The sequence below is a fragment of the Bremia lactucae genome, linkage group LG5 (assembly GCF_004359215.1).
Source record: "Bremia lactucae strain SF5 linkage group LG5, whole genome shotgun sequence".
Taxonomy (NCBI): Eukaryota; Oomycota; class Peronosporomycetes; order Peronosporales; family Peronosporaceae; genus Bremia; species Bremia lactucae.
The window spans coordinates 3,502,843-3,522,672 of record NC_090614.1 but is presented as its reverse complement, the minus strand read 5'-3'; the positions used below and the strand labels follow the sequence as shown (position 1 = coordinate 3,522,672).

The window sequence follows — 19,830 nt, the reverse complement described above, 5'->3', positions numbered from 1 at the left end:
CAGTAATGCGACAGTTCTGTTTATTGATTGATTTAAGTTCAAAACACCCAGCCTATGACACATCAATGACAGAAGTGAAGGATAGTGTGTCCAACTCAACAGGACGTGCCTAATCGTGGGCTTCTTAGCTCATACCCGTAAGTACCAATTGCCGAACAGATGCTAATACTGAGCTCATTAAAAGTCTTGCGGATGGTTCCATAAAGACCCCCTGTTTACGCCTCCAATAATAGACAATAGATCAAGCGACTCTTTAGCGGAACAGGAGAAATTTTGCGTGGATAACAGACTTTCGCCCACTCTGGTGCTTATCTAAGACTAGCGAAGGACGCGATTCCGACGATGTTGAGAAATCGCAACGGCGAGAGAGATTGTAAAAAAGCAATTTGGGTGAAAGTGTGCGGAACGCCCTGCTAATCCACCAACGTCAAGAGAATTTGCAGGCCTCTTGACGAAAGTTTTTTTTAACACAGAAACATTGCGAATTACTGCTCCTGGTGATGAATTTTTATTACCTTGAAAATTGTTGTGGCAAATATGATGCCACTAAATTCTCTAGTCTCTAACAGGGCGCCGATCTACGCCAATCGCTAGAAGATCGCGGACTCAAATTCATTGAACGCGGTAATCCTTAATGACGATGATAGGGCGCGTAGCATCAGGCGCATCTGTAACAGTCAAGAAACGTGTAGTTGGTATCCAACACACTATAAAGAGTACAAAGCTCGTTAGTGATTTCATCCTACTTGATTTGGATGACAAATTTGATGTTATCCCTATATTACCATGGCTCAAAAAGTACGAGCCATATATTAATTGGCAGCATCAAGCCGTGACGATGCCTGTCTCTCGTTCATCAGAGGGTCATCTAGTGAACATCTTGGAGCCTCCACAATCGTGCGGATATTCTACGAGTGAGTGTGATGGCCTCACCTGTGGTTAGAACAACAGTACGACTGCACAAGACCTCAGTGTGGCAACCCATCTCACTTGGAGTAAGATTTAGATGGCTGTGCACAAGCAAAGGCAGCGTCGAAGTTCGACCACTCGACTAAGTCGGGAGGAACGAAACAAGGATGCTTGCATCGAGAGCAATTACCATGAATTTGTATACTACCTGTCCACGTATTAGACAGTGCAAAACTCCTTAATCGACTGGAGAGTCGAGGTTTTGCTCATTGATGAAGAGATATAACCCAACTATGCCTCGAGTTTGAGAAGTCATGCCTATTGTAAAAGTGAGAGACAAAAGATCCATTGAATAAAAAGGCGTATTGTAACCGGGTGTGCCGTTATTTTATAAATACGATTCTTCATTTAGCCTGAGAAGTAATCATATAGTTACGCCCGGTTCAAGTGATTGCATAATAACAAACGCATATTCTTTACAGAAATGCCAACCAAAGACCCTCAAGTGAATAACACAACAATTACGTAACCCACACCAGTAACTAAATCCCCCTTCCATATGTAACCACGTAACCACTACATCATGGCGAAAGCACCTTTTTAGCTGCCAGAACTTCGTCGTCGAGATGCGCCTCATCTGGAATGGGTTCGTAGCCATCTTTCGCACTCTCGGCATCGTCAGCACTCTTTCCCCATAGCGTATAGAGTAGAAAATACAAGACAAGAATCTCGACACCATGCTTGGACACGACAACGAGCCACCACTTTGTGGTCGGGAGATACGCGTCTGGTCGATGAAACCACACGAGGCTCCCGATTGCGTAGAGAAGCAAAATGGTGTTGGATACAAGAAAGAAGACACAGCTTAGCGTGGCAGAATGCACGGCTTTAATTCGATCCGTCGTATCGATTAAACTCACTTCCAAGAATGCTTGGAGCACTGTTTTCATTCGAATGGAATACACGAGCACCGAGGCAAGAGACCCCATGGACAAGAGACACACGATCAGATCGTCATATATCAAAAGCCAGTACGAATCTTCCTTCTTGGCAAGAAAGACGACAAACCCAAAGGTTTCGATTGCAACAATCGCGCCTAGAATTGTGAAAAACACACGCAATGGATGAGAACGCACACTTTCGTGGGTAAAGAGGCGTCGGAGCATATCTGCCCAATAGACGATAATGAGTACAAAGACACTGTAGAGTAGATACGATCCCAGAAGCTCCGTGGCTTCCGAGACAAGAAAGTAGACCCAGTTTTGGTCGCCCCGCATGATTCGCGGTGGCGCAACGAGCACCGAGAGCACGCCCAAGGGCGTGGCAAACCACAGCACACGTGTGAAAGAAGCCAATCCCATGAGGAGATAAAAGCCAAGGGTGGCAGTCTGACGCGTGGGCGATTGGGCATGCATGGCCAAGGCCCAGAAGGAGAAGAAGCACGCACCCCCATAAGCCAGCGCGAGGACCGTGTCGACTTGGCGATAGCAAAAGTCGACCGAGTTCAAAAGCGCTATGATGAGAACGCGTCAGTATCGAGACATGAAGAGCAAAAAAGCAACGGCGAGCGCACCATGAAGGCCATCTTCCCGCGGCATACTGGGGTCCGTTAGGGAGTTTTTCTTGCGATGAAGTTGATGTGGTCAACATGAAACGATCGAGGGGTTCAAGGATATCGTTTTGAAAAACAAAATTACTTTTGACCAATGACTATCTACTGGGTTACGTATCCGTCAGGTCTTCGTTTAAGTTGACGCCAAGTTCTTTGGCAACTTGAAGCATGTCTTTATCCCCCCGGCCACTGACATTAATGACCACGACATGGTCAGATGGTAACGACGACGCTAAGGCCACGCCAAAGTGAATTGCGTGCGCACTCTCTAGTGCTGGGATAATCCCTTCCTGTAACGAAACGAGCTGAAACGCCTCGAGCGCTTCCTTGTCAGTCACACTCACGTACGTCGCTCGTCCCGAGTCTTTCAAGAACGCGTGCTCGGGCCCGACACCAGCATAATCGAGTCCAGCAGACACCGAGTGCGTCTCCGCGACTTGACCTGCAGCATCTTGCATGATATACGTTTTCGTCCCATGAAGCACGCCGGGGCGGCCACCTAATAACGTAGACGAGTGTCGCAATGTCTCGACGCCGTCCCCGCCAGCTTCGACCCCGTAGATTGCCACGTTTGTGTCGTTAATAAACGGATGAAACATTCCAATGGCATTGCTTCCACCACCGACGCACGCGACAATGGCATGAGGAAGACGACCAAGTTCGTCATTGAGCTGTGCTTTGATTTCCCGGCCAATAACCGCTTGGAAGTCACGCACAATGGTTGGGAACGGATGAGGTCCAATGGCCGAGCCAATAATATAATGCGTCGTGTCGACATTCGTGACCCAATCCCGTATTGCTTCATTAACGGCATCCTTAAGCGTCTGTGAGCCACTCTTGACGGCAATGACCTTGGCACCAAGCATTTTCATTCGAAAGACGTTAAGCGACTGGCGCTGGGTGTCGACGTAGCCCATGTAGACCACACAATCGAGGCCAAGGAGAGCACAGGCGGTAGCAGTCGCGACACCGTGCTGACCAGCACCAGTTTCGGCAATGATACGGCTCTTGCCCAGTCGCTTTGCCAGTACGGCCTGGCCGAGCGCATTGTTGATTTTGTGGGCGCCAGTATGCGCGAGATCCTCCCGCTTAAGCCAAATCTGCGCACCATTTGCATGAGCCGTAAGTCGCTTGGCGTGGTACAGCGGCGTTGGGCGACCAATGTAGTCACGACCCAAATGCTCGAGCTCTTCCCGGAACGTTGGGTCCTGCGTCGCCTCGACGTACGCGTCAATAAGATTGCGGTGTGCTTGAATGAGCGTCTCTGCTACAAAGCAGCCGCCATATTGACCAAAGTACGCGTGGAGCTCGTCAGAGGACGTGTAGACGGGCGGCGCATTGGACACGTCGAGGTATTTTCTGTGACGAGGGGAAGAAGGGCTCGTGGTGGCCATTGTCTGTTTGAATTTCTGAAAGGACGAGACGAACCTATCGACTAGTGTCACCAAATTGTAGCATCATTAGATGTCACCGAATAGGCGAATGTTGATGCGCAGGAGTACAGATAATGTCACCAATTTCAACGCGGTGGCGTCATTGGATGCTTTTGCAGTAGGAATGATGGTCACTTCTGTTCTTTTTGTGTGCCAACGAAATTGGTATTTAGCTCGGAAATTGCGGGATGTTCCATAAATCAAGTCAGAAGGAGCGTGAATGGCTCGTAAAAACAGAACGATTTCACCAATGAGGACTTTGGACAATTTTATTAATTTTAACAATAAACCGTATAAAACCCAAGTCACCATATACGAACGAAATCACTCAAAATTTAGTATCCCAACTTTTCATTAAGCTTCGTCCGTCCGTCTCCCGTTTGATTGGTCGGCGGCACCCACACATGGTCGCCTCCTTCCAAGACCCCAGCATTTCTACCAATCAGCTCCCTATTGATAGACTCGATTTGTACTGGCTTTATAGGCATTGCTGGTCCAGCAACTCGTCGTCGCTTAAGTACATTAAGTTCTTCTTTCTTATGTATCGTACCTGAACTCGAAACCATTGGTCGTTTCTCGGTCGTAGAACCACTACAAACACGTTCACTTGTCTTACATTCGTCATGAGATACTGGATTCAGCAACTTGTTTGAATCGGACGTGAACGTTACAGGCGCGATGGCTACTACCGTGCTCTTCTTGACAGGCTTGTCCATACTTTTATTATCTAACGTCTGGACGACAGGCAAAGCAGATAAAGCTGGTGTCGCCACGACGAGAAGATGTTGTTGACGCTTCAATGCCGTCTCGATTGTTGCTTTGTGCTTCAAAAGCGAGTCAACTTTGTTCGCATGCAATTGAGTCGTTGTTTCGGTCATGAACGAATCCAACGAATCTTCTCGATTTGACGTGATTTGATGCTGGAACCCTTGCTTTTCAACAATTTCCTTGGACGCAATACTTAAATCACCTTGGATCTTTTGCAGCTCGTGTTCTAATTTCATGACATTCTCGTGAATCGATTCGGCAGTAAGTACTTGGTTAGTCCGCCGCTTTGCGTTGCTATTACTATGTATTGTCGTGATACGGCCCGTCACTTTTTGCTTTCGTGCCGCAATTTTATGCTGATTAGCGCTTGTTCGATCATAAAAGTCGTCTTCATCACTATTGTAGTCGTACAATTCCTCCTGCCTATTCCCCGTTTTCTTGCCACTCCCAGTACTCGACTTTGTCCGTTGCTCCGTTTTCGCCTCAATTCGAGCTTCCAAGTCCTCAATCTCTTTCAAGAGCGTCTCAATGCGAAGTTCATTTCGCTCCAATGTCTTTTGCTGCCCCTCGGTTAATCCATCCAAACGATTTTGTTTCGCAAGAATCCGCCCTTTTTCAATTCTTAGATTCTCCATCTTTCGAATGCGCGTCTGCAATTGCTGAAATAGCCGTTCGTCCTTTGCATTTACTTGCGATGGCGTCACTCGCGACGTATACGGGAGATCGTCTTCCTTGAACTAGAGCAATATTTAATAACAATACCAATACATCGAACTTAACAACCACGATTTCTCAAACACATGGAACCGAACTTAATCCTCACATTTCGAAGATAATCCGGTAGCTCTTCCATCTTGTCGTCAAGAATCTCTTCCTCGCTCTCCTCGTCCTCGGCGTCATTGCCAAAGCCCCACGATGCACCTGTTTCCTCTACTTTTGTCTCCAATCGTTCCCTGAATTTCACGAGATTTAGAGACTCGTACTCAGCAGGAAGCAGCTCCGGGGGACCACAGATGGCATACAGTCGCATGGATTCCCCAAATCCCACCACGTCTCCAATATGCAGCCTCACGAATTCTTCCGCTGGGATGCGTTTCTTGTTAACAAAACACCCGTGTGTACTGTGCATATCGTAGAGAAAAAGAGCACCCTGTTCATCAAATTGCAGGACCGCGTGGGTCCGAGAGATGGACGGATGTGCGAGTACCAAGTCGCAGACACCCTCCGTGCGTCCTGCCATAGTGTAGCTCTGCTCCTTCGTACATGGCAATTGTATTGTCTCAATCACAACACCGCATTTAATTACTTCGACGTAGATACCAAAGACATTGCGGCCCGAGCTACTCCACTCGGGTGGGGAGTATGGAGTCATTTTACATAAAAAGCAGTGGGTTAAACTCGAGCAGCTTTTTTAGGTGCCAGTGGGTGAAATCCCGAATCTATTAAATATCATCGTAATAAAAGCGCTTATAATTAAAAACTTATTAAATATCATCGTAATAAAAGCGCTAATAATCAAACTTTTAATCGACCATGGCGTCTTCTGCTCCCGAGCACTTACTCCGCCGGTACCTATCTCCTCTAGCGTCCTTATTGCATCTCGTCAACTCCTAGATACTCTCCACGTCTTACGCGAATTTTGTGCTGATTCCATGCAGCCACCAGGCCCTTCTACGACTGTACTCGACGTCCACTCATCGTAGCAACAGCGTTCGCAGCTCCATCGTCTTTCCAACCGATCAGCTCGTGTCTCAGAATGACCTGGCAATTCTTCGGAACCAGTTTCAATTTATTCGCGACGAAGAGGCCGATGCCGAGGAGGGCGAGACCGACTGGCGAGTTCGCATGAGTGTGCGCTACTACCAGCAGCTCTTTCGCGAGTACGCCCTCGCCGATCTAAGTCGCTATAAAGAGGGCAAAATTGGTCTTCGCTGGCGCACAGAGACGGAAGTTGTGGCAGGAAAGGGGCAATTTTCCTGCGGCAACAAACACTGCGATGAACGCACCGCGTTGCGAAGCTACGAGCTGCTATTTACGTATATTGAGCACAAGAAGCGGAAACAGTGTCTTGTGAAGGTCCGAGCGTGCACTTTGTGTGCCAAAAAACTATTTTACAAAAAAATCATAGCAAGAAGTTCACAAGATGGGTACATTAAAAACGAAGTGCGACAGCGTAAGCGCCAACGGCTTGTGAACATGGCTACAAACGATGCGACCGAAATCCACGACTTATGTGCGAAACTTCATGCCGAGCAAATGGCTACATCAAATTTACAAGCGACAACAATTCCCGCCAAAAAGCGTGATCCTCAATTCGACGCGCTCTTTCCTTAACCTCAACACGAAATAGCACCGCATCAAGCATGGTCGTGGAGCCACCCTTTTTCCTTGGCCTCCTGAAAGAGCTCAGTGATTGCGTCGCGTTCTTCTTGGATGAGATCGGGATGCCAGATGTCAAAGAGTAGCAACACACGGTCGTTTTTCAGTCCAGAATGCCACACTTCGTGGTCGTAAGCATCTGGCAAAAGCCACAATTAGTATTTCACTGCCACAATAGCAATCGAACGCGGTATACCGTCAAACACAAGTGCTTTTCCTTCTTCCCATTGTCGACTTTCACTTCCCACGCGGATACCGCATCCTTTCGGTACAAAAACCGGAAAGTGGCAACGAAGTCGAATGTTGCAGGGGCCCGAGTGTGCCTTAATACTGGACTGTGGGTGGTATCCATGTCACAAAAGGTTACTATCAAACCGGAATAATACCGGTCTGTTTTTTTTTAATACCTTGGGTTTCAAGACGGAAAAGAAACAGTATGCAAACGGTAATCCTGATAGGAAGCCAGGAATGGTTTCTAGGAGTTCCACTGTCTTTGGACAGTAAACCGCAAAGTCTGCTTGGCGACGACCTTGCGTTACGTACGAGAGCCAATCCCATTGGCCTTGATGCAATTGGTGCTCGTGGTCCGAGGTATTATAGTCAGTACCCGGAGACTTTCGATTTGCACGTTGTGCCTTAAGTGCGAGAAATTCCTTCGTAATAACCTCTCGATTAGCCTCAATGTGTTTGATCCACTCAAATTTGCTCGTATCGTGCCACGGTGCGGACTCAAGTCCTGGAAAGTAGAAGAGCGTAGGCGATGGCCTTGGCTTGGCTGGAACGCAGAGGTTATTGTTTAGTTGACAACGCATTGTCTTAGAATTAAAGGCTTTTAGTCAGGCACCGGTCGTGAGGCATAATGCGGAGCGGAGCAATGCAGCACGATGGGTCATAAGACACGAACTAGTAAAAAGAAACCCAATTTATCGTTTAAAATACCGAGATTGGCAGTGGTAGCAGTAATTTTCTTTTATAAAACATTTTTGCAAAGAATATTCCACGACTGGCTACGTTCCTACAGAATACTAATCGTGAATGTTAAAGATCACATTAGCATAGAACTTTCGAATAGCAGGTGCCATGGAACGTTTGCTGGAAGAAAGCCGTACCATAAAGCGCTGCATATAATTTTTTAGATGGCAACTGATGCCACAAAACTGGCGATGCTTTTATAACTTGAGAAAATGTAAATTACAACATTGTCTTTTTGAGTAGCAACTACTATGGCAAATTTGTAGGAAGCTGCGTCGTGTCTTGTACGCAGTCGTCTATTCATAGCATCAACTACACTAGTGCTCCGCCGTTTTTTTTAATGACGACAGGTATGAGACGACCCGCGACTTAAAGGAGTCAGTGCTGCCCGCTTGTTTGTGTTCGTGGAGTAGCTTTTTCTCCAAAAAGTGATGAAACGCAGCCCAATGCATGAGTTAACAATAATGACCTTGGGGATAATGACCTATTCCGGAGAGGTGTTGGAAACAATGCAAGCGATAGACGTGGACATGTCGTGTGTTTTATTCGCATGATTTTTTTGATTTATACGCGGCAGCAGAAGATTGTTAAACTTGTATTTTTCCGAGATATTGCGCGCCTTTCTAACTCTTCCGCAACTGGGACGCAATTGCTCACGATTTAATCCATTTTGAAAGATCGTTAGGTTGTATTTTTACTTAAATCGGTCTTAATTTTTAAAAATGCACGAGTTTTCTCAGAATAGGCTGTCCCATTTCCTACAGCCAGCGATTCTTTGCCGATGTATGAGGTTAATGGGGAGCATATAAACCTTTGAAGGACATTCGAGTCGAGGAATTAGTGTTGTAATGGTGGTTATGAAGAAGATCACATAAATGGACATAAATCCGTTTTTTATATCAAGCGAATGAAATTTGCTAATGTTCCAATCAAGGAAAATATTCTTTTGCCACGTTGCAAGCGTGTTCGATCAAAGTTGCAGTCTCGCACGCACTCCTGGCAGCATTAGGGTCGTGGTCTGGGTTAGGTCTTTGCCACGTCCGAATTCTGGAAAGTCAAGACAATTATAATTGCTAAGTTCAAAGCTTTGCTCGTTAGCAAATAAATTCAGGAGCCTTAGTAAAACGTTGGCAGGCAACGCTTACAATTGAGCACAAGTATTATGGCGGAGAAAGAAATGCTTCTTTTGCCTAGGACTTCAGCAGGTACTATCGTTAAGTGGCAACAGTTTGCTGTTTCAGCATGTCGCGTGCAAGACGTCAGACCTGAAGAAATCATGAAAGTTATATAATTCTTTTTTTCGGAAGCTTAAGATGCTGATAGAAAAATAACCCGAACGATTATTTTATGCTCTAAAAGCTTGAATTTAGACACTTTGTGCAGCAGTGCGCCCTAAATCGTCGAGTGACTTTAACGTCAACGTTGTGCAAGAAAGTCGAATGTTGCATGGCTGGCTGTCTCTGTGGCTTCCATGCTTCACATGGGTTGCGTCAAGGAACAACAACGACGCAGCCTTTCTTGTGTGTTATTTTCGAGTCGAGTCGCTGTGGCCAGAAATAGAGAGGAACTGTCCACAACGCGTGACTTCGCAAACGATGCAACATCATCTGACGCACTTTTCTATCTGCAAACTATCCTTAAGGTGACTAACGCGTTCAAGAATGAACCAATTCGACGCACCGAGTGAACACTTTTTAGCAACACCTACCGACCATGTTAGTAAGCCACAATCTCCAACTAAAGGCAATTGCAACGAAATAGACGAGTTGCAAATGCACCAAGAGACAGAATGGGACAACCAATTCGGGACAAAAGACGTTTTACAGCCAATTGGCAAGTTTGCTACGGCATCACGACGCTATGATGAAGACACTGTGAGCATTCGGTCCCCTATCATATGCAAGGCAACATCTTTAAAGGCTCCAAGTGCCACGCGGAGCCCAACGTGCGTGTCAGCCCTTGCCTACAACCACGTGGCAACACATGACCAAGATGTACTGGAACCCTCGTGGACGATCCAAGAGTTTCAAGAATATTTGTCCATGCTTGAGTTGCTGCAAGATGTGTGCCAAGACGGAGGCCACACCAATGGCGAAATTCAATTGTCAGCTGGCAGCCTCGGCCAAATGGAACGACTGCTTTTGTCGCTTTTGCCACAGCGAGGTGAGTGATGGTCCGTTGTTGCCAGTTACATCAACATTCTTAGTGCAGTCGTAAAAGTAATAGTAGACTCATTTTTTTTATTTTCGCATGCTGTCGCGGTTATGTACAAATCAGTTATCCAAAGAGACGGGGCGGCATTTCATGATAAGTTGCCTCAACGACTTGGTTTTTTGCCTCGAGATGATGCAAGCCTCGCAACGTTGCGGGGCATTGGTCGTTAAGTTGTGGCACCAAATACTTCGGTTCGTAGACCGTGTTTTTTTTGCCCTGAGGACGAAGGTAGCGGGACGTGGCCGCTCCGCATGATCAACGCTCCCGCGTGCCGAATTGACGCTTTGTTTTTATGTATTTGCGGTGCACGTTTTTCTCCATTTGCGGTGGCAAAAGGAGTAACCTTCTTTGTTGCATGCGAGGGACTTTTGCCTGCAACCTCTAAAAGTGCCGAATTTTCAGAACTAATTTTGCTGGGTGGCATAAACAGACACGCCACAGACGAGTCCGTCTCGGACAGTACCTTTTCACCAATAGCAAGAGAGGGAATTGTATCCATGCTTGTTTTTAAAGTATGGGCAAATGCTTTCTCCAACGTAAAGCTCATCTTGTCGCCCGAGTCAAAGGTGTAAACAAGCTTGAATTCAATATCCAACATGGGCGAGAGAACGGGGTGGCCCGCAGCAGTCCCTCTTGTATGTTCCGCCATCCAAAACGTGTATACGTGATCACCTGGCAACAGGGCATAGGGTTGAATTTGCGTCCCGTTGCCAAAACGATCGCAACGCGACTGGCTATCAAACAAAATTGCTTGCGCCACATGGACTTGCCGCAACCCTGTTGCATCACAGACACGTACGAGCAATTTCCCTCGCCCCGTGACCTTTTCCACAAGCAAATGTTCGCACGAACGCATCAGAAAGATCAGTGGGAGACTCGAGGGGGTTAAAATACGTCTCTCCCGTCGAATAAACCGCTCGGGCCCGTCTGTGGTCGTGGATGGCAACTGCACATCTGGCGCGTTGATCATCTTCTCGCTTTCCTGTTCGGACTGTTTTCGTTGCGACGGTTGTTGCGGGACAGAAGCCATTGTGGCAAACATACTAACCCTTTTAGGGGTCGTACGAGCCAACTCGACGTCATTGACCGATCGTCTGCGTACAGATAGCAACGGGAAAACCGCCTCCGTGGTCGTAAACGTCTGTATTGCGTCGGAAGTTGGCGTACACGGAAACATTTCGTCGTACAAATCAAAATAAATGGCATCATTTTTGAACGCTTCTTCGTTCACATTTCGCTGTCGGACAAGTTTGCCCGTCCGATACCAGTCTAAAATCATTTCAAAATGTTGCGGGTTGCGGTCAATATAGAATGCATCATCGAGGCAAGTGATTTTGCCACATTTGCACGTGATGATCTGATTCAGTCGCTTTAGTGGATACTTGGCAATTAAACTCTCTTTACAACGAAACAATTTGCCACTCACATCAAATGCCACAACTCGCGGTGGGCTTAAGTCTCGTATATCCGATATGCTCTTCGAATGCCAGGGTACGCGGGTACGTCCGACGGTATGATCCGGGTCGAGACTTCGAAAGTCAAAGTACGCTCCTTGGCTTGACGCGCGTAGTAAAATCGGAACACAAGTGCCGTCGGCAATCATAGTACTCGCACCCGTAGCCATTCTTCCTTCCGTGTGTCTACTTGACACGCGCTCCGCTTGATTCCGCCTCAATTCAATCGAGTCGTCGCTCCAGTCGACTGAGATTGTCAGCCTGTCGTCGTTCAGGCTGCCTTTGGTCACTACGTCGTCCAGAAGGTCATCGTAATTAGTCACAACGTGGGCGTCATGAAGTTCCTCGTCGTCTTGTGGACAAATCATTAGTTGTTCTGGGATAGAAGAACCTCACTTTCTCTCTTCCCGATAGAAATCGAATGAGCAGCGACACCAAGGTGCGTGCACAAAGGTACTATGAAAGGTCGTATGTCCGACGGCCGTGATTGGTCAATACTCTTGACGTACGAGGAGATACTGTGCGCCGCGTTTTTTTTAATATACGATTCCAAAGGTGGTCCATTTTGCAATCGAGTGTTGCTGATGTCTCTGGTACACGCCATTGGCTGATTGTCACTTTTGCACCCTGGTGTGCAAAAGAAATGACATTTGCATCACGTGCTCATTCGGTGGCTCGTACTCGGGGGCTTAAATTCGCTAGTGTACGGATACGAACCTTTGGTCGTACACGAAATGGTCTGTTTTTGAAACGGATAGGATGGCAGCTGCGGGTACTTGATGTATTGTTCCTGATGGTGCATCAGTACAGTACACAATTGTTCTGCTCGCATGAAGTCGGAAGCATGATGATTGGAAGAAACACGGTCATGCAAATAGCACCATTTAATGCCGCAATCCAACATTATGTACCACCGCCTAAGTAAAAATCGATCGTGATTGCGATTAAAAACACAACGAGTGGCTCTCCACTTGTTGCCTTTCTGCATTCACAGATTCAGAAAAGCCACGATTGGAACTAATACATTTGTCAGTCAGTGTCCTACTGAATCTATTCTATCTCGCGAGTCGAAGCACTTCGAGGCTTGGATTTGTACTGTAGCATTACTAGTTGTCGTGCCTCGTTACAACTGGCGTGACAATTGACTTGGGGTCCATAAACAAGAACGCGTGCAACACGTCACAATTCTGTTGTTCACGGATGTGGATGTTGTCTATATGTTACATTTACGCGGACTCATACGTACGGTGAATGTATAAAGCATGCCTTAAAGCTACCTGATGCTAGATGCGCAATTTTGCTCAGTCTGTCTAAGGACTAATAGTTATTGTTTTCTATAAAAGAAAATAATACATGGGATTACAATTAATATATCTTAATAATTTACTTGTATTTTAAATAAAAGCGTACATGGCAATAAGGAAGCAACAATGCAACAGTTCGATTGCATTAGCCGATTTAACTCAAATTAACCCCGCCAATCGCTGCTTGACCTACGAATGAGCGGTGCACATTAAGTCACTATATATAGCTTTATATGAATAAATTAAAGGTAGTAGATAGGACGGTTATTACGCAGGAACTTATAATATTAATAAAATTTTACTTTTTTACTTTACGAAGTTTTTTTTAGTATCGGTTTAGCTGCTAAGACGATATAGCAACTTGTAAGCTTCCTCTGAATGTCTTGAACATAAAGTACTCGGGAAGCACCTCACCTCAGGTTGGCTAGTACTGAATCAGTACTAGCTAAAGTTGCCCCGTTAAAACTGGTGGTCCGTTCAACGGCCACATATGTACTATTTAACATGGGCACGTTGGTCGAAGAAGCGAGGGGCTTATATGCCTCTCACGTATGCTTTCTCGCAACGCGTGAGAGGTTCACCTGCTTGAGTGAACTCGAATGGAAGCGGTCGAGCAAATGAGCTCGTCCATGGGCGGGCCAGCCATTTCTGCCATGTATTTCGCTTAGTAAAGAGATGATCAGCACACGGCTGATTTTGAATTCCAACAACATGTACTCGACCAGGCCCAAGAATAAGTAACCTTGCATCAGCAACAAGGCTTTCAACAGGCAGAGGTGTTGAGAAACAGGGCGCATAACACTTGGAACTGTAGAGACAGTAGCATTTACATGCTGCTAGCAGGCCGGCGCATTCGCGTCGACCCGAAAGCTTAAGATCGAAATCTCTAAGTCGAAGCAGTCGCAGACGACTCGCTTTAAAGATGGTTCGTCAAATCAGACGACGCTATTGAAGCTCACTACATCGATGACGATTCAACGAAAGCGAGGTTTGGCATATCTAACTTGCCGAGCGTACCAAAATCTGGTCCTTAGGGCTCAAGCTTACAACCTATATGTGTTTGGGTAGTATGAAATCTTAGACCCGGCTCGACAGCCCGAATTCAGGGTTCGGGCAGAGCTCTTGTATCTGAAACAGGGCAATACTAGACCTGATATAGATTTCGCGGTTCACAAAGCTACGAGAAAGACACACAAGCCAAGACAACAAGACTGGAAGCTTGAGAAAAGGATTACCAAGTACCTAAAGGGAACCAAGGCTCTAAAGCTAGAAATGAAGCTGAAGAGAGGCGTGACCTTCCTTGCCCAGCACACACGATTCTTACTCAGTTATATCGAAGTAAACCAATAGACGAACCGACACAAGTTATAGTGTTCATCAAGGGACTTGTGGTTTATCCTGTCAAGAACCACCTGTTCCGACTCAAATTAATGACACTAGATCAATAACGGAAAAGGAGCACTTTAGCCTGAAATTGCGTTTGTTCACTCTGACGCTTATTGACAACCGAGACGACAAGAAGCCGGGGATCGAGCACCTATAATCCTTGCGTAAGTATACAGAAAGAAGCTCCCTCTTCAAGTTGTAAGCGATTGCAAAGCTGCAACCGTTGTTGAAACACAGAACTACGACAATGAGTGTAGTGCCAGAAGTTCAGGGCCTAAAACAATGAGTGAAACGATCCACCTCCCGCTAAGAATAGCTAAGGCCGCGGATCGACGCTGTCGCGAAGCGGCAACGTCGAGGCGGATCGTAAAAAAATGTCAGGGTCGGTAGGTGCAAAGCGCTCTACTGATTCTAGCGACGTCAATAGAATGCGCAAGCTTGTTGACGAAGGCTGCTCCTAACACACAAACATTGAGTGTTACTGATAGTGGGGTTACTGTGACGGGCTTAGAGCGACGTCACCTGGCTTTCTCGTGCACTTGAGGAAGCGTTAGGTAAGTCCGTAATATATGTAAAAAATTACATTTAAGAACTTAATAGTGAAAAGACTTCTCGACCTATGGAAGTCTTACAGTTACGTGCCGAAATCTTACTGGATAATAATTTATATGGCTCCTTATTATCAACAGAAATATCCGACGTGCTACACCCGAAAATTCGAGTATAACGCCCTAATTAAGTGATATGTATAAATAAGCTAAGTATCATGTAACGGGAAGATCCCATTACATTATCCCTTTAAAGACAGCACTCATGCACCGTGAGTGCTCACACAAAAAATTAAGAGACGACGAAGGCACAGGCACTCAGGCAACGATAATGGAACGAGGTGTAAGCAACCACGGACTGCCGCGAAGGACCATCAGCGGCAGTGTATACGTCCACGAAGTGGACGCTGACATTCGGCCGTGGGCACTGTTCAACTTGTCCGGAGCAGATACCCTGGGCTCTCCTGACACTGTGCGATATCATTTCCGGCGCGTCCGCAGCGTGAGCGGATATATGATTGATGGCGTCGGATACGATGCGCTTCAGACGTCGTGGTGCGCCTTCATCCCGCGATGGAAGCGGATTATGTCCAAGACGCAGCTTTGTCGGTTGGCTTGTTGACAGAGAAGATCTTTGCAGTGATCATTTCCTCAGCGCCTAACGCGAAAAAGTTTGTGGAACGATGACCGCCTCTGCTTCGTCCAAGTGGTCGAGGGATGTCTAAGGTTGCTAGGGAAGCTCACATCTCTGAACGACCGCTCAGCGAGAAAGAAGCCGCCACTATTCGTGGCGGATCGCGCCGAATCGGCCGGGTCATTGACAGGTCATTGCGACTCACTCGGGTGAGGCAAAGACCGCATTCGCAACTCGGAGACGGTTCTATTCGCCGGAACGTCGTCTTGACAATCCTCGCCTCGGGGTGACCCGAGGTCACAGCAACCGAAAACAACTGGGCTTCAATCTCAAAAACACCCGGAACGTCACAAAGTAGGGAAGAGCTAGGTTCCTATATATGTTTATTGGAGAAGCGCCCACCAGCGTGCCCGGTAGCGGCGCGCGATGGGAATCGCGCGCTCCCCATGTGTTATCTGACCAGGCGTACTCAGTGGATCCGAGTGATCAACAAGTCGGTCAACGATCCAGCGGAATTCACGCGCAGCATCCACAAGGAGAGATGGACCGTCGCGGTGGTACTGCGTTCGTCCTGGTTGCCCAGGACTATGTGGACGCCGCGACAACCCGGGCTGCTGACGCTCAGCTCGAAGCGGAGGAAGCATCGACGAGCGCTGTGCGAGCAGAGCGGAATGCGACTGAGATTTGTCAGTCTAGTTGAGAGTTGCAAGCGTTTAGGGATGCTGGGGAGCCATATCGTCGGTCACTTGAAAGCTGGATCGCACCCCCGCCTGATGTCGGCTCAGCGACGGGGCTCGCTGGGATGGGCGCTAAATTTACGCTTCACTGGCTCAGCCTGCTAAACAGACTTAGAAATTATAGCTGGAAGATGCGCGATTGCACCCAACGTAAAACGTCGTAACAGGTACGTGTAAATATGCTCCTCCAATCGTGTTAAGTACCTTATAGAGTCCAATAAATCTTGCAGCAAATTTGCTCACTCCAAAATATGTTATAAATGACTCTCTTTACATGATTGCGTGGCTGGAAATAATTCGCGCTCATTCATTTTTGGTCCACAGATGCCTGAAGTGTATCCCCAGTATACCGAGTTATTGACTGTCGCTGTAGCGTGGGGTCGCTCGCAGCGAAGTCATCGATCGGACGCGCCGATTGTCGTGGCGCATAGCTAACCATATTAGGCGGTGTCGTAAACGTCCGGTCCCTTGATGACAGATCAGTCAATGTCTGCGAAGTTAACCTAGCCATCGCCACTCGGGTGGCATCTAGATCGGTTTCCGCACCTGCGACCGTGTGACCACATTAGCGCTGGTCATGGCGCGAGCTGCACTCGATAATTTTGGATGGTCGACATCGGCTACATAACCCTCCAGAGTAAATCCACGAGGCGCCGTGCCAAGGGACTACCGACGGCAATTAGAGCGTGAACGCGAGGGCGGTGGACATTATTAACGAAGATAGGCGTCAAACCCGTCGACGCGTGTTCAAGCTCGACAGAAAGGAGCTTTTATTGGTAAATGAAGTCGCACACTGCGAGGTATGTCTTCGAGAACGCGAAAAACGCGTTCAGTTTGCCCATCTACCCCGGAAAGACCACTGTCGACATCAGCAATGATGTTCCGAGAAGCTGGAAGAGTTTTGTTTAGAAGACGGAAGTCGTGGATCGCGGTCGGACACATCGACTCCAGAAGACCATGATGGAGGTTCACCGCGTCGATGAAGTGCACCGCGGTCTCAGCCGAGGTAATTTGTGCCCTAACAGAATGGGATGACTCATTTTACTAAAGCGGACGACATAAACCAGGATACTCTTGCAGCCTCTATCGTCCGTCGGAAGGCCAAAGATGAAGTCCATAAAAACCGAGCGCCATGCCTCAATAGGACGTATTTAACGAAGGCGACCGCTTCACACGCTGGCAAATTTCACAGGCCCGCACTAAGTTACGCACCCACTTATTTTAGTTGGGCCAGTCAAAATTTCGCGAATCAGCTGCGACGAAGTCATTTGCGACCCAGATGACCTCAGCATGGGGAATCATGGAACTCGTGAATTATCAGAGCTCGTAGATCAGGATCGTTATTAATCACCGTCCGCGGCTCATCGAAACGATTGATGCTGTACACCAACAGGCTTTCCGTCTAAACTTCAACATGATGTGATCACACTTTGAACGGAAAAGAGCACATACTAAAGCATCGTTGGGTAAGCGTGAATACGTTGTTATGTCAGTATAATTGGCTCGTCGTCGTAAGTTGCTACAATTTCATCGGTAAGAGATAATACTGGAACGACTCGATTGAAATTTAGTGACACACACGCCGCGCACCTGTTGTCAATATCCGCTCAGTATTCTGACGACCCAAGTCTAAGCGAGGATCGTAGTTAGAACGTCGTGACAGGGCATCGGCAGGAATATTATTCTTGCGCGGCTTGTAGTGAACGCCGAGGTTGTACCCAGAAAACGACAGCAAGTTATCCGTTGCCACCGATGAGGACTTTTCGTTGCGGTTCGCAATGACGCGTCATAAGTGTTCCGCGCGAAGGCCTGTTCTATGAGGAGATGCACTCAAAATTTGACGAGAGCGTATCGCATGGCCAATAGTTACTTGTCGTGGACTGGGGAATTTTTTGGCTGGTTTTTGGTCATGACTGATAGCTCACGACCTGTTCATGACTGTCGTGCCAAATTGCATGAGTGTGCAGCCGATCGCGAAACTAGTCTGGCAAAATCAAGACTGTAGCTGAAGCCAGTTTCTTCTCCACGGATTCAAATGCGTCGGATGGTTGGGCGCCATGACCACGTGGCGCCTTTTCTAAAGAAAAACGATAGTGGTTGAAAAGATCCATCCTGTACTTGTGCAGATTATTTGCTTAACCAAGCCATGGACTCAACGCTGTCGAGTTCGTAGGTGTTGACCATGAGCAGATAGATAAAACCTTTTCGAGATCGGCTCGAATCCCTTCTTTACTCACGCAGCAGCCAGCACCGAAATTTTCGGTGTGAAAAATACACACTTATTCAAATATGTCTAAGTTTGTTGTCTCTCATCACTTCAAGTACTTGTTTTACGTGCCCCAAATGCACATCAATTTTACTGAGGTCGTCATCAACACGAAATGATGTCGCAGTTGATCGGCGCAAATTCGCGAAGTGGTCGCAAAAGCGACTCCATGTGTTTAGATGTCGCGGGACCGTTCTTCAGTGCCTATGGCATTACAAACCATTCCCAGAGGAAGCTGCTCGGCGTGCTGACCGCTGTCAGGAAAATGTCACTTGTCAATCTAGTAAAAGCCATCGGTCAGGCCGATGGCACTGTAAATGACACCCCAGACTGGATTTAGCACCATGTCCTTTCTGGGGATCGGTGTCTGCGCTGGAATCGTGGCATCGTTCAGCCTATTAAGGCGTGGACGATGGGCCACCCGCCAGTTGCACTCTTCGTACGGAAGGTAGGACTCAAATGGGGCGAGGCACTCTCGCTCACATGACCTGTTTTGCGGCGGCTATTTAAGAAATTGTCAAGCGCCTTAACTTGATTGCGCGAAAGCGGTCACTGCCACGTCACATAGTACTAAGACCCAGGTACGTGATCAATCTCATGTTGAACTCCCCAAACAACAGGTAGTTTAGCCGAAATCTTGTCAGGAAAAACGTCTGCATTGTTTCAGACGATTTGATTGGCCGGGTTACGTGATTACGTAAAGCGTCCAAAAGTTGAGCCGGAAATTCTCCTTTCGCGCTGACTTTGGTTTAGCGCTCGTAGGGCGTAAAGCAGACTCGTGCGCTTCAAGCGAGAAGATGTGTCAGCGGCCCCCTCTGTGAACAAGCACACTTGATCAATATACCCACCTTCCGGGGACGCAGATAATGCTTCCAGGACAGACCTAGAATCTGTGTAATGGAGGAAGAAGTGCGAGGTGGTTGTACGACGTCGTCGAATCGACGGCCTCGTGGACTGCCTTATATGTGGATCGGCGACAAGTTGGTATGGCTGTGGTCACATGGAGGGGTGTTACCCGCCTCCAGGTAAGGAATGTCCTCTCCATTCGCACCTGACAAATGTCACGTCGTCGCATGATGTTAGAGCACCTGCTTAACCACCATGATTTTTTGTGGGAGCCCCTGTTCGACCACATTATTGTTAAGTGGGAGCCTTTTCTCGACCACTCTCTCAACGACTTCGCGGCGACGCGAAGTAGGCAAATTAACTGTCCA

The 19,830-nt window shown here is 47.4% G+C and overlaps 7 protein-coding genes across 7 annotated transcripts; 2 read left to right on the top strand and 5 right to left on the bottom strand.

Moving 5' to 3' along the window:
- Positions 1–1,490: 1,490 nt before the first annotated feature.
- Positions 1,491–2,507, bottom strand: CCR75_001057 (uncharacterized protein; the record flags this gene model as incomplete). Its single annotated transcript, XM_067959162.1, has 2 exons — positions 1,491–2,422; positions 2,483–2,507. The coding sequence occupies 2 exons, from the start codon at positions 2,505–2,507 to the stop codon at positions 1,491–1,493; spliced, it is 957 nt and encodes a 318-aa protein (XP_067821362.1).
- A 124-nt stretch (positions 2,508–2,631) lies between these two features.
- Positions 2,632–3,915, bottom strand: CCR75_001056 (uncharacterized protein; the record flags this gene model as incomplete). The annotated part of the gene is made up of 1 exon (XM_067959161.1): positions 2,632–3,915. One exon carries the CDS (start codon positions 3,913–3,915, stop codon positions 2,632–2,634), a length of 1,284 nt encoding a protein of 427 aa, XP_067821363.1.
- Positions 3,916–4,289: 374 nt separating this feature from the next.
- On the bottom strand, positions 4,290–6,094 carry CCR75_001055 (uncharacterized protein; the record flags this gene model as incomplete). The annotated part of the gene is made up of 2 exons (XM_067959160.1): positions 4,290–5,459; positions 5,546–6,094. 2 exons carry the CDS (start codon positions 6,092–6,094, stop codon positions 4,290–4,292), a joined length of 1,719 nt encoding a protein of 572 aa, XP_067821148.1.
- Positions 6,095–6,222: 128 nt separating this feature from the next.
- CCR75_001053 (uncharacterized protein) lies at positions 6,223–8,071 on the bottom strand. The gene is made up of 3 exons (XM_067959158.1): positions 7,509–8,071; positions 7,298–7,436; positions 6,223–7,240 (listed from the first exon to the last, which is right to left on the bottom strand). The coding sequence occupies exons 1-3, from the start codon at positions 7,911–7,913 to the stop codon at positions 7,080–7,082; spliced, it is 705 nt and encodes a 234-aa protein (XP_067821358.1). The 5' UTR covers positions 7,914–8,071; the 3' UTR covers positions 6,223–7,079.
- CCR75_001054 (uncharacterized protein) lies at positions 6,256–7,056 on the top strand (the record flags this gene model as incomplete). Its single annotated transcript, XM_067959159.1, has 2 exons — positions 6,256–6,290; positions 6,381–7,056. The coding sequence occupies 2 exons, from the start codon at positions 6,256–6,258 to the stop codon at positions 7,054–7,056; spliced, it is 711 nt and encodes a 236-aa protein (XP_067821364.1).
- A 1,663-nt stretch (positions 8,072–9,734) lies between the features above and the next one.
- On the top strand, positions 9,735–10,244 carry CCR75_001052 (uncharacterized protein; the record flags this gene model as incomplete). The annotated part of the gene is made up of 1 exon (XM_067959157.1): positions 9,735–10,244. One exon carries the CDS (start codon positions 9,735–9,737, stop codon positions 10,242–10,244), a length of 510 nt encoding a protein of 169 aa, XP_067821359.1.
- A 106-nt stretch (positions 10,245–10,350) lies between these two features.
- On the bottom strand, positions 10,351–12,109 carry CCR75_001051 (uncharacterized protein; the record flags this gene model as incomplete). The annotated part of the gene is made up of 2 exons (XM_067959156.1): positions 10,351–10,473; positions 10,526–12,109. 2 exons carry the CDS (start codon positions 12,107–12,109, stop codon positions 10,351–10,353), a joined length of 1,707 nt encoding a protein of 568 aa, XP_067821360.1.
- Positions 12,110–19,830: the final 7,721 nt, after the last annotated feature.